The sequence below is a fragment of the Odocoileus virginianus genome, chromosome 11 (genome assembly GCF_023699985.2).
Source record: "Odocoileus virginianus isolate 20LAN1187 ecotype Illinois chromosome 11, Ovbor_1.2, whole genome shotgun sequence".
NCBI lineage: Eukaryota > Metazoa > Chordata > Mammalia > Artiodactyla > Cervidae > Odocoileus > Odocoileus virginianus.
This window is the reverse complement of record NC_069684.1, coordinates 51,718,205-51,733,473: the sequence shown is the minus strand read 5'-3', so window position 1 is coordinate 51,733,473 and position 15,269 is coordinate 51,718,205. Positions and strand designations below refer to the sequence as shown.

The 15,269-nt window shown below is 48.4% G+C and overlaps 1 protein-coding gene across 1 annotated transcript in view; it reads right to left on the bottom strand.

Moving 5' to 3' along the window:
- The window catches only part of CAPN8 (calpain 8), a 76,530-nt gene that overhangs the window by 37,964 nt on the left and 23,297 nt on the right, over positions 1–15,269 (bottom strand). The window contains exons 3-5 of the mRNA XM_070473752.1: positions 2,009–2,127; positions 1,357–1,490; positions 144–312 (exon numbers count right to left, since the gene is read on the bottom strand). Coding sequence (XP_070329853.1) covers positions 144–312; positions 1,357–1,490; positions 2,009–2,127 — 422 coding nt within the window. The remainder of the gene's footprint in view (positions 1–143; positions 313–1,356; positions 1,491–2,008; positions 2,128–15,269) is intronic.

Genomic DNA, 15,269 nt, shown 5'->3' with positions numbered 1-15,269 from the left:
CCCGCTAGGGACCAATACATCATGGGACTTACTCCATAAGCCCCAGACTCTGACCCAAAGCCTTCCCGGCCTCGAGCCCCCGATCTGGTCCCTTCCCTACCACATGCAGGGAGGAGAAGCAGAGAGAAGCCATCCCAGCTCACGTCAATGGAGCAGGCCAGCAGAGACCCCGAGCGGAGGGCCTTCCGGATGGTCTGGAACAGACTGGCCGGCGGCTTCTTCAGGTTATAAAACTCAGAGATGCCACCTGTGAAATCCTCAAATCCCTCCACCGTGGACCCTCCAGTGAGAGCCTCATAAGAACCGTTGAGCCTGTTGAACAAGTAAGAACACAGGTATCATCCACAGCCATTAGCCCACGTGGGATGGGGCAGGGGCGCTGCGAGGACGTGGTGCGCCCTGGAGGGCACAGGGGGGCCTTAGTCAGTTCTGTCTGTGGGCCAGGGATTTAGGCACAGTTTCAGAAGGCCAGTTCAGCACTCTGCCAGGAACGAATCTCAGAACGCCTCTCACGAAGCCAAGCGCTCTTTCAAAAAGCAAAGTGCAGGACTTCCCTGGTGGGGTCCAGTGGTTGAATCTGCCTGCCAATGCAGGGGACACGGGTTTACAGGACACTACTGAAGCCTGCATGCCTACAGCCCGTGCTCCACAGCAAGAGAAGCCACCCTAATGAGAAGCCCAAGCATTGCAAATAGATGGCCTTTACTCGCTGCAACTAGAGAAAGCTAAAGCGCAGCAACGAAGACCCAGCACAGCCAGAAAATAATACATAAAAATAAAAAGTAATGTGTAATCGCTCCAGAGCTGACCTTGACATCTTGGGTTTTGGGGGAGTTGAGGGCATGGGTAAGGATGAAGGGGACCCTCCCTCAAGGCTGAGAGGCCTCCTTTGGGGCTTGCTTTGGGAATAAGGCTGGGAAGGAACAGAGGCTGCAGAAAAAGGGGACCAATCAATAAAATGAATTAAAAGAACCCCAAAGAAGACTTTGAACATTGAATGCCGGTAAGAAGAAGAATGACCACCAAACAAAGGGTAGAGACCTTGGTGAGTCTTATATCTAAGCATATTTGCTTTATTCTTCTTCCTCATCACTCTTTAAAAAACTCACACTGACCGAAGAACTGACCTGGAGGCTTTAAGAGGACAAAACCAACGTCCCAATTCACACATTCATGTGAGACAGAGCTGAGCTTTGAACTCCTAGTCCAATTTTTTGTTTCTCTGTTATTGGGGATACTGTACACGGCGGGGTCTGGGTGCTGGGAAAGACTTGGTCAGGGTACCCAGAGTCGGCGGGGAGGGAGCAAGCTCCCCCAGCTCTATGCAGTCTCCCAGCTCCTACCTGCCCCACTTACTTGGCATAGGCCTTCTCCAGCAGCGCGCTCCAGAATTCACTGCCTTCTTCGGAATGCAGGAAGAGCAGCTTTCCATCCTTGGTGGGAAGCCTGTCATCCACGACCACCTCCACCCACTCTCCATACTGCCAGAACTGGGGGAGGGAAATATAGCATCCGCTTACAGGGATGAGCCGACAGGCAGAGTTGGCGTCCTCAGGGGACCTCGGAAGGAGCCTCTGAGCTGGTCAATGCTCCAGCCTTTAATGAACTGGATCTGTCATTTAAGAGCAGGATCTGTCTTACTTGACCATGTCCACGGGAGATGCCAGTGAAAGCGGAAAACAAGTTCAGAGGCTGAATTTGTGAATGAGAGGAACTGTACCATGCTGTGGCAGCAGTGGGTGACTCGAGCTCATATCTCCTGACCTTCACTCACTCCAAGTGCTTTCCTCAAGGCCACGTGGCCTAAAGGAGATGGGAGGGGACAGGCGTGTGGGTGACTGGATGAACACGTCAAAGCAAGGGTTCTCAAACTCAAGCACACATCAGAAGGCCCTGGAGGGATTGTTAGAACCTAGGCTACTGGGCCCCAAACCCAGACTTCCGACTCTTGGCATGGGTCCCCACACTATGGAAAGTAGGGTCAAGGGCCAAGAGCTAGGCGGGATACCTGAAAATGAAATATTCCCGCGTAGTTCTCCTGGAAGCTCTGGTCCCTGGGGACCACGCGGTGCAGCAGCTCTCGGTTCAAGGTGAGGGAGGCAATGGCCGCCAGAAGCCAGCAGTCACCTGCGCCGGGTCAAGGGGGACACAAGGGTCAGGCCAGCAGGCTCTCTGCTTTCTCTGATTCACTGGCCCGTAGTCTAGAGTCACGTGACTCCCTTCTAGGTCAGAGAGTCGGACTCTTCCTCAGTGTGTGAAGGTCCCGCAGCCTCCTTGGAAGTTCTTAGCTCTTCCCTCACCACCTTCCACACACACATACACACACACACGCTGACCATTCCACGTGTCTGAAGCATTCAAGAGTGAACTAGAAAACAGAAAAGAAGCAGCAAAAATCAGCCTCTTTGATTCCTTAATAGCAACGTTAAGAAAACATCTGGGGGACTTCCCTGGTGGTCCAGTGGTTAAGAATCTGCCTTGCAATGCAGGGGATGTGAGTTTGATCCCTGGTCAGGGAACTAAGACCCCAAATGCGTTGGAGAAACTAGGCCCATGCGCCGCCACCACTAAGCTCATGTGCCACAAGTAGAGAGTCCATGCGCTGCCACGAAAAATCCATGTGATGCAATGAAAATCCCGCATGATCCCACATGCTGCAACCAAGACCGGTATAGCCAAATAAATAAATATTAAAAAGAGAAAACATTTGGTTGGGGGAGACACTGAAGCAATGTGGTGAGCGCAGGGGTGTGTGTGTGTGTGTGTGTGTGTGTGTGTGTTCCTTGGCCTTGGGTAACAGAGTTGCCTCTTCATGTCTGTTGGAGGACTGCCCTTTTATGTTTCAGAGCTCACCATGACAGGCTTGATCTCACATTGCTTATAACACTCCTGAGATAATAATTAGCATAAAATTATCATACTTTTACACACAACAAATAAAAATTAAGAGAGGTTAAAAATGATTGGGCTCAGCGCTGGTCACTTTGGTGATCCAAGTAAATGCAAAAGAAAACAGAAAAATGCTTTCTGTTCAAGTTGGGATCCCCCCACCCCCTGAGTGCTGTCTCCATGGAAAGTATCTTAATCCCCCATGGTGTTGACTCCAAAGGTGAAGCACAGGCCCCAGACACCCCTTACTGACATTAGCATCCTGTGGTGGATCTAGCATCCTGGAATTGATGTAAACTTGTGTCACATCCATTTACCTGCTTATTCTACACCAGTCTCTGAGATCTCAATGTCCCATATGTGCTGCTTGTTGCATGAAGGAATAGTCCATCCTACCAGTCCAATAGCTGCCTCCTCCCAGTTTCATTCCAGAGGCCTACTTCTAGAAGTCTAGGGTTTGGTGACAAGTTTGTCCCATTCCTATCCCACTGAAATGGCTTCCGAACCCAGCCTGTGTGTCACCTTGTCCACAGAAACAAAATCTGAATGTCTTCAGGGTATCTTCAGAGGAAGTCCCTTCAACCTTTCAGAGTCCCTCTGAGGACCTTGTCCAACTCTCCATTTTCTTTCAAAGCTGCGGCCCAGGTTGCATACATAGTCCAAGATGAACACACCAAGGTTTTCTCAGATGCAGGCTACCTGAGCAGGCAGTAAGTGAATAGTGGTCCAGAAGCCCACCTCCGAGCATCTGTCACCTGCTCAGAACAGCTCCATCACCAGGTCATCCTAGAAAGCCTTTTGGTCTATCTGCCCTCATCTTCAACAGAGAGGTTCCTGATTTGGTCCCAACAGTAATTCCTCTCCCTCTCCCTTTACCCAACCAGGCTCATGCATTTTCTCTCTCTCCCTCTCTCACACACAGTTACTTTTTGAAGAGCTTTTCTGACCTGGAAGGCAGCCTACTCCCTGCCTCCCACTCTCACTGACAAATGCCCTCCTCCCTAAGGCAGTGGGGCCTCCAGGTGGGACCAGACCCAGTAGCTGGAGGAGATAAAAATTGGTACAGCAGGTATGGGACTGCAGCTTTTCATTAAAGGAGACTCAGGGGGACCAGTACCTCGTTCAAAGACAACTTCCAAAGAGTAGATAAAATAACATATTCCCTTCTCTCACTCCAGCCTTCCTCCTGTTAACACATGTGACCATCTCATTCCTCTGCTCAGAAATCTTCGACTTCCTCCACTGCTCAAGAACAAGATAAAAACTAATGGAGCATTAAGACCCTTCACGACATGCCTCCTTCCTACTTCCCCTGCCTGCCTCCCACTGTCCTCCCACCGTGAGTCTGGTCTCCAGATGAACTCAGATCTGCACACACCATGCCCTGGTCTTTCCCAGAGCACGTTTTCACTCATCCATCCTCTGGGCTTGCAGACTCCTTGCTGTAACACCATCCCCTTTTCCCTCCTCCTTGAAGCCTCCCCTGATGCTTCTCATCCTCCAAGCACAGGTCATCTCTTTTACCTGTTTCCCAAAGACCTCATGTATATGAGGTTGACCAAAAAGTTCATTCAGATTTTTCTGTATGCTGTTAAGGAAAAACCTGAACAAACTTTTTGGCCAATCCAGTACTTCTTGGTACACAAGCTCTTCCCTGTCCAATTCCTGACCCACCTCGATGCCCCATGTGCTCCATCCCAAGCCCCCAGCACCTTTCTGGTCCACCTGAACGAGACTGTCTTCCCCACCATCTTCCCTACCCCCTCCCCCGCCTAGTCCTCTGCAATCCCTTCCTGCAGAACAGGCACATGGATCCCTTCATCTTGGCATCCCCAGCAGGTAGCCAACACATAGCAGGGACTCAATAAATGTTTAATGAATAAAAATAAGTGTTTGCAGAGAAAGACAAGTATCTCATGATTTCACTTATATGCAGAATCTAAAATATGATACACATGAGCTTATATACAAAGCAGAAACAGACTCATAGACATGGTAAATAAACTAACGGTTACCAAAGGGGGGTAGGGAAGGATAAATTAGACTTTGGGGATTAGCATATACAAACTACAAAATAAAACCGATAAACAACAAGGTCCTACCATAGCTCAGAGAGCTATATTCAATATCTTGTAATAAACCATAGTAGAAAAGAATATGAGAAAGAATTTATATATGTATAACCAAATAACTTTGCTATATACAAAAGTTGTAAATCAACTATAACTTTAAAAATTTTTAAGACTTTTTAAAAATTTGTAAATATGTGAAGGCAGTGCTAGTGGTTAAGAACCCACCTACCAATGCAGGAGACATAAGAGACGCAGATTCAATCCCTGGGTAGGGGAAGAGCCCCTGGAGAAGGAAATGGCAACCCACTCCAGTATTCTTGCCTGGAGAATCCCAGGGACAGAGGAGTCCACAGGGCCGCAAAGAATCAGACACGACTGAAGCGACTTAGCACGCACACACGTGACCAAATGAATCGATGATTCATATTTTTTTTCTTATGCAAATTCCCAACAGCACCTCACATGTTTGCACCTGAACATCCCTGGTGTGTGGAGAGGTGGAGCCCAAGGAGGACATGCCCTGAACGTGACAAGAGTCAGCTCCGCCAGTAGCGGGGCCTCAGGCTCTAGAGCCCGAGGGCAGAGGGAGGCAAGGGAAGACCTCCGCAGGGGTGCAGGCCTCTGGGAGTGGGCAGTGACCGGTCCGCAGCCCTCCCTGAGGCAGGAGGCCTCTCACAGAGATCCGAGCACACCTCCCTTCACGAGCTGCCGCCTTGGCTCTCTTCTGATACCAATGCTCTTGCTGCCAGACAGGCTGCTTCCAACAGCCACCTAGAGCATTCCTTAGACATTACAACTCACTGCAAGGACACAAAGTGTCCCTCCGCTGCTGACATCAAAGGGGCTGCCCAGCTGGAGGGGAGTTTAATTTGTTCTTAATTTGCCTCATTCCTGACATTTCCCCGGGTCTGCCTGGCTCTCGCAGCCAGCACAGAGCTGCGAGGAGATGCAGTGGGTACCCGGGCTCTGGGATGCCTGCCAGGGGCTCCGTAAGGTGTCGATGCACAGTCATCACAGAGATGCTTTCTCTAAGGCACAGATCCAAATGAGCGTGTTCCTCTTCCGAGAACCCTCTTGGGAGGATGCACGTTTATGCTGTCGCTCAAAACATTTCAGAGACGTGTTTGGGGATCTGCCTGGACACCTGCACATAGACGTCGAATTCTCCTCTGTGGACACACAGCTTGATCTTTCAGCACAATGTTAATATCCAAAAGCAACCGAGCGGCTTTTGGATCTACGTTTAGTGGTGAATAAGATGGACAGAAAAAACTGGGAGAGAATCTTGATGGTCAAGGCCCTCCTCCCCAACCACCCTCCAACGAGGGCAGGTCCCAGTTACAGAGTCGCCGACCAGAGCTAGAGAATGGCTCCTGCGCCCCTGTCCTCGTGGGAAGTCTGGGACCATCCGAGCTTTGTTCTTCCCACTCCTTCTTCAGGTTAGATATTGAACGGGCTTAATATTTATTAAAACAATAAGCTGACTTATTTTCTACTCCACTCAAACTTTCCACTCATTGCATGAGCAGGCTTCAGGGCTCTAGTAAACAGCAGGGAGATCCCACTCATTATAATGGAGCTGCTGCCCTGCTTCGTGAAAAACATGTTTTAAGTCACTCAGGAAATAATAATCCTGAGTCAGGCTTTGTTAAAAACAAACACATGAAAAACTCCAAATTCAAAAATTCCATTTACATGTTACCATCAAATCCTGATGATCGAAACACGCAGTGTTAGGATAAGCCCTAGGTATCAAGAACTGGGGCTATAACCCAAGAGAACTTTTCAAGCATCAAGGGAAGAAGTGGAGATGCTACCAGGAGGAGAGAGGAAGAGAAAAAGAGAGAGAAAAGGTCAGACATTGGAACCCCTGTCATCATTCCTCTTCCACCGGGAGGTTGACCAATGGCCGGAGCAGCAACTATAGCAAAACCACAAAGAGTTTTAAAGAGGAAGCCAGAGCAGAGAGGATTTATGCCCTGCTTCCCACGGAGGACTCGGGGAGCAGAATAAAAATGGCACCACGGCGAGCTCGGGCGGAGAGAAGATGCAGAAGGTGGTAAGGTGCGCCCTCTAGGGACTTGCTGGTGGTCCAGCAGCTGAAACTCCACGCGCCCAGTGCAGGGGGCCAGGGTTTGACTCCTGGTCAGGGAACCAGATCCCACATGTCACAACTAAGAGGTTGCATGTCGCAACTAATAGCTGGTGCAGCCAAATAAACAAAAATAATAATATGCGGTTTTTTTAAAAAAAAGAGCACCCTCAAGTCTTCCTCTGCCATCAGGGCTAAGAGCAGGGTAGAGAAGGCAGGTCAATCCCACCACAGAGGCCGTGGGTGACCGCCTGGCTCAGGACCATGGAGGAGGCAAGCCTGGGTCAGCCAGGGAAGAAGGTCCACTGGACCCCAGTAGCATCAGCAGCACAGACCACACACCGTACATCATTCCCAGTTCCACAAGACCAGCAGGACACAGGGGCCAGCCACCCTCCTCAAATAGCCTGGAGAACATTTGGCCTTTCCTTCCATGCAGCGCCGTCCTGGGAGGCTGGAGAGGGGCCAGCCCTGAAGAAGCAAAAAAAAAAAAAAAAAATCACCCGAATCGAGAGACTGAAGGAGGAGCATTTACCCAAAAGGGACAAGAACCAGAAACAGGCCGAGGCAGAAATACCTTTTATTGGCCGGTGGCCGGTTCCCTTCCACTCACGGTCAGGGGAAATTGGGGCTCCCCAGCAAGCTGAGAGAAGCGAGGAGGATACAGAACGTGTGATGACTGCATATCTGAATGTAACGCAGAGACTCTGACGTGCTCCTGTGTGCTTGTTTCCTAAAAACCCATCCTTACTGTTTTGAAGGCAGGAGGAGAAGGGGACGACAGAGGATGAGAGGGTTGGATGGCATCACTGACTCAGTGGACATGGGTTTGGGTGGACTCCGGGAGCTGGTGATGGACAGGAAGGCCTGGCGTGCTGCGGTTCATGGGGTCGCAGAGGGTCGGACACGACTGAGCGGCTGAAGTGAACTGAACTGTTTTTGAACGGAGGCCTCCCGCGTCCGCTTCTCGCTGTAAGACGGCTGCAGTGGTTCACACTCGGGCTGCTGTTTTCACTCTGCCCATCAGCACCAGGCAATCGCTGATGCCTCTCCTCCCCTCCCTCCCACAGGTGGACAGGCCTTTTCTAGTCCTCTGCCTTCAACTCCTGCCTTCTTGGATGAACTGAAACCCATACACACATGCTTATGGCCATTCTCGCTTTGTTGACAATTCCCAGCTCTCTGGCTAGACCAAAAGCTGACTGGAGGCAGGCAGTGGGCTCATGTCTTCATAGACCTCAGCAGAAAATGCTTCAGTGAATGAAATCATTCCAGTAGGAAACTGACCCACCTGATCTGAAAACTCATACCTTAATTACGAGCAAGAAAGTCTCATAACTTAGCCCATTTTGCAGTTGATATCTTGAACCGGGAGAAATAATACAGCATACATTCACGCTGCAGAAGACTAGAATCAGACAGAATTTAGAGTTACTATCCTAGTTAATAGGGGCTTCCCTGGTAGCTCAGCTGGAAAAGAATCTGCCCACAATGCAGGAGACCCCAGTTCAATTCCTGGGTCAGGAAGATCCCCTGCAGAAGGGATAGGTTACCCAATCTAGTATACCTGGGCTTCCCTGGTGGCTCAGATGGTAAAGAATCCACCTGCAATGCAGGAGACTTGGGTTCAATCCCTGGGTTGGGAAGATCCCCCAGAAGAGAGCATGGCAACCCACTCCAGTATTCTTGCCTGGAGAATCCCCTTGAACAGAGAAGCCTGATGGGCTACAGTTCATGGGGTTGCAAAGAGTTGGACATGACTGAGCGACCAAACACAGCACAGCATCCTAGTTAATAAAGCTCCTATAAGTTTGGGATTAACAGATATACACTATCATGTATAAAATAAACAACAAGGACATAATGGAAGCACAGAGAACTATATTCAACATCATAATGGGACCTAACAACCTAATGGAAAGAATCTTTAAAAAGATACATATATATATTATTTAAGATTCTTCAAACTGAATCACTTTGTTGTACAAATTAAACTAACACATTACAAATCAACTTACTTTAATTTTTTTAAAAGGAGAAACATTAAAAATAAAAAATCTCCCATAACATAGTATATCCAGCCAGAACAGGTTTCTCTAGCCGAGCACTGCTGACACTTGGCTGACTGGCTCTGTGTTGCCAGCCATCCTGAGGTCTGTAGATGTTCAACAGCACCCCTGGGCTCGACCACCACGTGCCAGGACCACCTGCCTCCCAGCATGACAACCAAAAATGTCTCCAGACACTGCCAACATGCCCTGGGATAGGGGATGGAGGATCATCTCCCACCTGCATTGAGACCTCATGAGCCAGAACATCCACAGCAAAATCAGGGGGTGAGAGAAATCTGCATTGGAGAAGGTTGGACAAAATGACTTTGCATATGTCTCCAGTTCTCAACAGTGGCTCAGTATGCAAATGTCACTGACAAGGATGATAATGATGTTTCCTTAGGCCATTACTCCTAGAGTCTTCTGGAAGCCACTTTCTTCTTCCCCCTTCCTTCTTTCACGTCTGTCTTCACTAAAGAAAACTGTAACACCCAAAAGAAAGCTCTGACTTGCTCCTTAAGGTCGGCACCCAAGCCAGAGTAGGGTGTCATCTTAGCCCGCTTCCAGCATTCGCTCATCTCAGGATCCCAGGCATAGCATGATTAGACTTAGGCCCCTCTACCTGGATTTGGAAGAGTGGCCATTTGACCTCTTACAGACCTCCTGAGCTATATCATTCTGCTATTCTTCTTTTCTGCAAATCATACAGACACCAGCCTTCACCGTTGCAGGCCAAGGCAAAGCTAGACATTCCTGTTCTTGCATGACATCTGCGCCACTGTGTCCCCTCAGCCCCTCTCTGCAGCCTCGGGGGCCAGCCTCCATCCCAGATAACCCCTCTACTCTCTCTCCAGGGTTGGCCCAGGAGCACAGATGCCTGCCAGCCCAGGAGAGTCTGGCTCCAGCTCTGCAAGGGTCTTTTGGCATCCTCAGGGCTCCTGTTACTCTGAGATTACTGTCAACTGCTCCCTGCCCCCCCAAGCCACATCACTCCCTCCCTGGAGCAGTGCCTGCCCAGGCTGACCTGGTGGTGCACAGGACCAGGGGGATGAATGAATCAACCACGTTCACACTCCCTGCATCCTAGCAGAACTCTCCACTGACTTTCCAGTCCTCTTTGAATCATTCAGTACATCTCCCCCACCTCATACCTGCCTCCAACCCTCCTTGGACAAAATATCTCTGGGAGGTTCCCTTCCTTCAGGTTTAGGGAGTATGTCTTGTATGTCAGTCACCATCACTCACCAGCACTTAGCAAGCATTGCTGGTGTAGGACACTGGGACAAGAGAGATGTAAAAGACATGACCCCTGCCTTCAGGAAGCCAGCAAGCTTAAAAGAGTCAAAACAGCGTGGCTTTTGCCCTCAGAAAGGCTGGGTTTAAATTCTCAGGCCCCGATTTGCCTGCCAGGTAACATGTAGCAATTCTTTAATTCTTATGATCTGTGGTTTTCTAATCTGTAAAATGGGTTTACGTCTCACAATTTATCGTACAGGATCATCTGAGCAAAAAGAACTTATTTGTAGCCAGAGGGATGTTTAAACATAAATAGCAACTTCCAGTTGGGTAGAGAGGAAATCAGGACATAAAAAATATAAAAGATGCACACGGATGTGCATGTAACAGCAGACGTATTTTTAGAGGGTCTCTTGAGTATCTTGATTAATGGTCCCCTGAGGGTAAGCCAGCTTCTCTCTACCCCAACCCCATTTACCAATAGTTCCAGAGAGGGCAGAGAGGGATGAGCAATAAGAGGTGGGTTTTAAAACTTCAGAGCAAGGAGCAGGGGCCCAAATGGGGTGAGATGAGCCCAGAGGACAACGTCTCCTGGGCCCTCCCCAGCAGGGATTCAGAGAAAACCACTGTGGGGAAACTTCTACACCACAGAGGGAGTGGGCAGCCTCCACAAAATTAAGAATATGGTGAGCCATGATGGACACAGGTGTTTGGCTGACTCTCAGGAAATCCCCCAAGTTCCCCTGTGGCCTCAACATAAAAAGGGCAGAGGCCACCATCATGCAGGCAGGAAGCAGGCTGAGCAACCCTGGCAGACACAGCTAGTCTGCACACGGGGCCCCAGCTGGCCGGGCCTCCTCACCATCTTGGGAAGGAGAGGGCAGAGGAGAGGGATCTGGAAGACTAAACAGTTACCCCAAGGGACCGAGCTACACCAAAAAAGGCTCTTTCAACTACTGGCTTGGACAAAATTTCAGGCTGAACTGGACTAAGTGTAGTTCTCCACTTCGCTAGGCAGGGCTCCTGAGGAAGATGAAAGCAGCTTTAGATCTCAGACATGTGCTAAGTGTCAAACCCAGAGACTCCAGAGAGGCTGCCTGAGATGAACTTTCAGGAAGTCTCCGGCGATAAGCGACATTTCTGCTCAGAAGCGACGACTCCAATGGCCTTCCTAAGGCCAAACAGGAGTCTCTGTGCCTCCTGGAATAGCAGCCGGGGGCTCTCAGGCTCTGTCTGTGGCAGTCTCTTTCCTGGGTCAAAGGAAACGTGTCCCGGAACAGGTCACACTCACAGGGCAGACATGAGCCCCTACACCCGGCTTCTCTGCCCGGGTCCATTCAGCGTTAGCACTTCCCAATCTGGGTCACGTGTAAAGTGCCTGCATCTTCTTGGAACCTGCAGATGTACTGTGGGCTAAAGGACTGTGCATATCCCATCCCCAGTAAATACTGCCAAGTCCTGAGGCAGGTTAGTCCAATGGTTTCTGTAAGTTCTTACAAAATGGAAATGAGAGGAAAAGGCATTCCAGGCTCAGCCCTTCACCTTCCAAGAGTTTCCCTGAAATCGCATAAGTGCGCCCCCTCCATTAGTGTCCCCATAGCAGGAGAGTGCCTTCCTGCATCTGAACCTTTCGGGCTCTGCACTGGGTAAAGCAGGCATCTAGTCCCCACTTTCCAGATTCGTAACACTGAGGCCCTGAGCAGCTCAAGGTCAGTCAGTGTCAGAGTCAGGTCTAGCCCAGCAAGATGATTAGCTCGCTGCATTCCCACACCCTGCGGAGCCCTCAGAATCCAAAGCAAATGGAATTATCCCACCATATGAAATGTTACGCCTAGACACCTGAGCAAGAGGATTATTTGCAGGATTTCATGAAATTGATGAAAGTGACTTTGGAGACCTGCTCCTGAACCAAACCCAAAGAGAACCTGGCAGAGTGACAGCGTGACAGCTAAGGAAGAGAAGACAGGGTTCCAGGCACAATGGGCCCTGCAAGGGGACAGTGAGAGCTTCAGAGGATTGAAAGTGGACCTTGGGGAAAGTGGGGAAGCCTTGAACGTTTCTATGATTCTGCATCAAATGTCAAGGGAGAAGTGGAAGGTGTCACATCCAGTGGCCTTGTCTTTTTTTCTTTTTTCCAGAAAAAATATACCCTTCAAAAGTCAACAACTGGGACTTCCAGGGTGGTCTGCAGGTAAGACTCCGAGCTCTGAATGCAAGAGGCCAAGGTTTGATCCCTGGTCAAGGAACTAGATGCCGCATGCCTTAACTAAAGATTCGTGTGCCACAATTAAGACCCAGTGTGGCCAAATAAATAAATAATATTTTTCTTTTAAAAAATAAACAATTGAAGCAATCTAAATGTTTATCAATAGATGACTGGATATAAGAAGATGGGGTACAATACATACAATGGAATACTATGCAGCCATGAAAAAGACTGAATTTTTGCCATTTGGTGGCTGCCAAGGTCTATTGAAAGGGAGAAATGGAGAGATATTAATTGATATAAAATTTAAATTGTCTAAGATTAATTCTAGAGATCTGCTATAGGACATACTATATCTGACATGGTGCCTATAGTTAACAATAGTCTATTGCGCACTTAACAGTTTAAGAGGGTAGATCTCATGTGAAATGTTCTTACCAGAAAAGTCAATAAAATGAAACAAAGGAACATGAGGAAACTTTTGGAGGTGAGAGATATTACTTTGATTGTGGTGATAGTTTCACAGGTGTATGCTGTCTCAAAGCTCATTAAACTGTATACGTTAAAAAAGAAAAAAAGAAAACTATAGTCATGGAGATCTAACATGGCCTTTTGGAAGTACCTGGATTTGTGAGGCCCATGAAAGAAAAAGGATGAAAGGACAGTCCTTGTAGATCAAATAAAAACAAAAACCGGAAAAAGAAGCCAACAGTTGATTCATTCTAAGATCTAGCACAAAGCTGCAGTTATTATATGAGTGCTGCAAAAATCTAAGAATACATTTTTCAGAATTTTTTGTATCATTTTTCAAAGTGGCATACACCAAACCTTTTTAGACACTATTTACCAATGAAGGTGGGCCTCTTCTGATACAGCTCATCCTCATATAATGAGGGTTTCTCGTCTTGCAGCTTGTCCATCAAAGGGTGTTTCCACTCTCCCCACTACTACAGCACATCTAGTGGAACTTGCCCTTGATGACAAGCTTCCACATGGCCCCACTGCGCAGGACCAGAGCCCCAGATTCTTCCCCCAGCATCACGGCCCTGCACCATCTAGCAGCTCCCTGCTTTCCATCCCCAGCCTTTGCATTCCTACTCCCTCTGGGCTGCAGCCCCACCACTTTCCTTCAAGTCCTCCCTGGTGTCCCACTTCTCCTAGATGAAGGACCCTTGCTTATATTCCTTCTGTTTCCTAGAACCCTCCTCACTGGGAGAGGAGACACAGTGCCAGTTTGTTCAAAGAAGACACTTAATATGAGTAAAGTGAAGGGATGAGCTGTGCAAGTTCTTCCTGATTCTGACAGATTCAAATGTCTGTTAAGACATACATCCCTTCTCTCTTGGGAGCATCCCACTGTCAACCACCCCTGGATCTGCCACCTAATCCCCACCTCCTGCCGTACCTGTAAATTAAGAACCTACCACACCTTACTGGAATATCTTCTTCACTTTATGGTTGCGTTAGAGCAAAGTACCATTGTTCTGGAAGCAGGATCCCAGAGCACATCAATCCCTAATATTTTGAATGTCCAGAAGCAGGGAGTGGAATACTGGGGTCACCCTGGGAGGAATATCACCAATACATTTTCCAGGATTAGCCCCCAAAATCCTATCGGTATTTTTCTGAACAATGGTGGCATGACTCCTTATGGCAAGTATAATTTTTACATCCTCAGAATCACTCCTTTCAAGCTGCACTATATATAATAAAGCACACTAAATAATCCACTTCTGCGGCTCCCCCCATAGGTCAGCTCGCATCTCCACTCCTGGTTCCCATGACTACCCAGAAGGCAGCCCTCACATCAGACAGCAGAGCTGGGCACCCAAGGCAGCTAGAGCCCATCACTACATTTGGCAGAGGGTAATTCTGGGCAAGGGGATGGGGGTGGGGGTGGGGGTGGGGTTCTTCAGTTTCCAGGAGCTCAGAGCATCCCAGAGAGTTAATGCAGCATCAAAAAAGAAGAAGAAAATGGGAAAGGTCGGCAGGTCATCTTTTGAGTCAGAGGCCATCTTGCTTTACCTTCAAAGTGATCAGTGGGGAAGAAAAAAGAAAACTCTTCACAGTTGAGGGAACTTATTTAAATTATTTCAGAATTTCTTTCTAGTTGTTCAGGGAGCCACCCCCACCCCCAAGGCCAATTCTCATCTAATTTCTCCTATTGTTGAATGAATAAGGTTGATAACATGAAACTGCTTGAGGACATCCTATCCCCAAACCCCCTGCTTCAAATCATAACTTTAATGCTATTTAGAAGGGGAAATTTCTTATATAGATTATAAAAATGAAATTGATTCCAAGGAGGGGAAAAAATCAGTAAGTAAATACATTTGGGGCTTATGTAAATACATCTCAGAGCTAGTTTCCAGGAACTGGCTTGCTTACTGAGTTTAATTATAATACCCTTTGGATTCAAACGCCAGAAGCCAGGTTCCAATGGAGAAAGAAATAAAAAGATAAGTGCTAAAGATTCATCACAAGCTCTGGCCAAGGCTGAAACACAATGAGGTAAAAAGCGATCCTTCACTGTTTGTACTGAGGCAGAATAAGCATGCGTGCATGCTAAGTCACTTCAGTCGTGTCCTACTCTTTGCAACCCCAGGGACCGTAGCCCACCAGGCTCCTCTGTCCATGGAATTCTCCAGGCAAGAATATTGGAGTGGGTTGCCGTGTCCTCCTCCAGGGGATTTTCCTGACTCAGGGATCGAACCTGCTTCTCT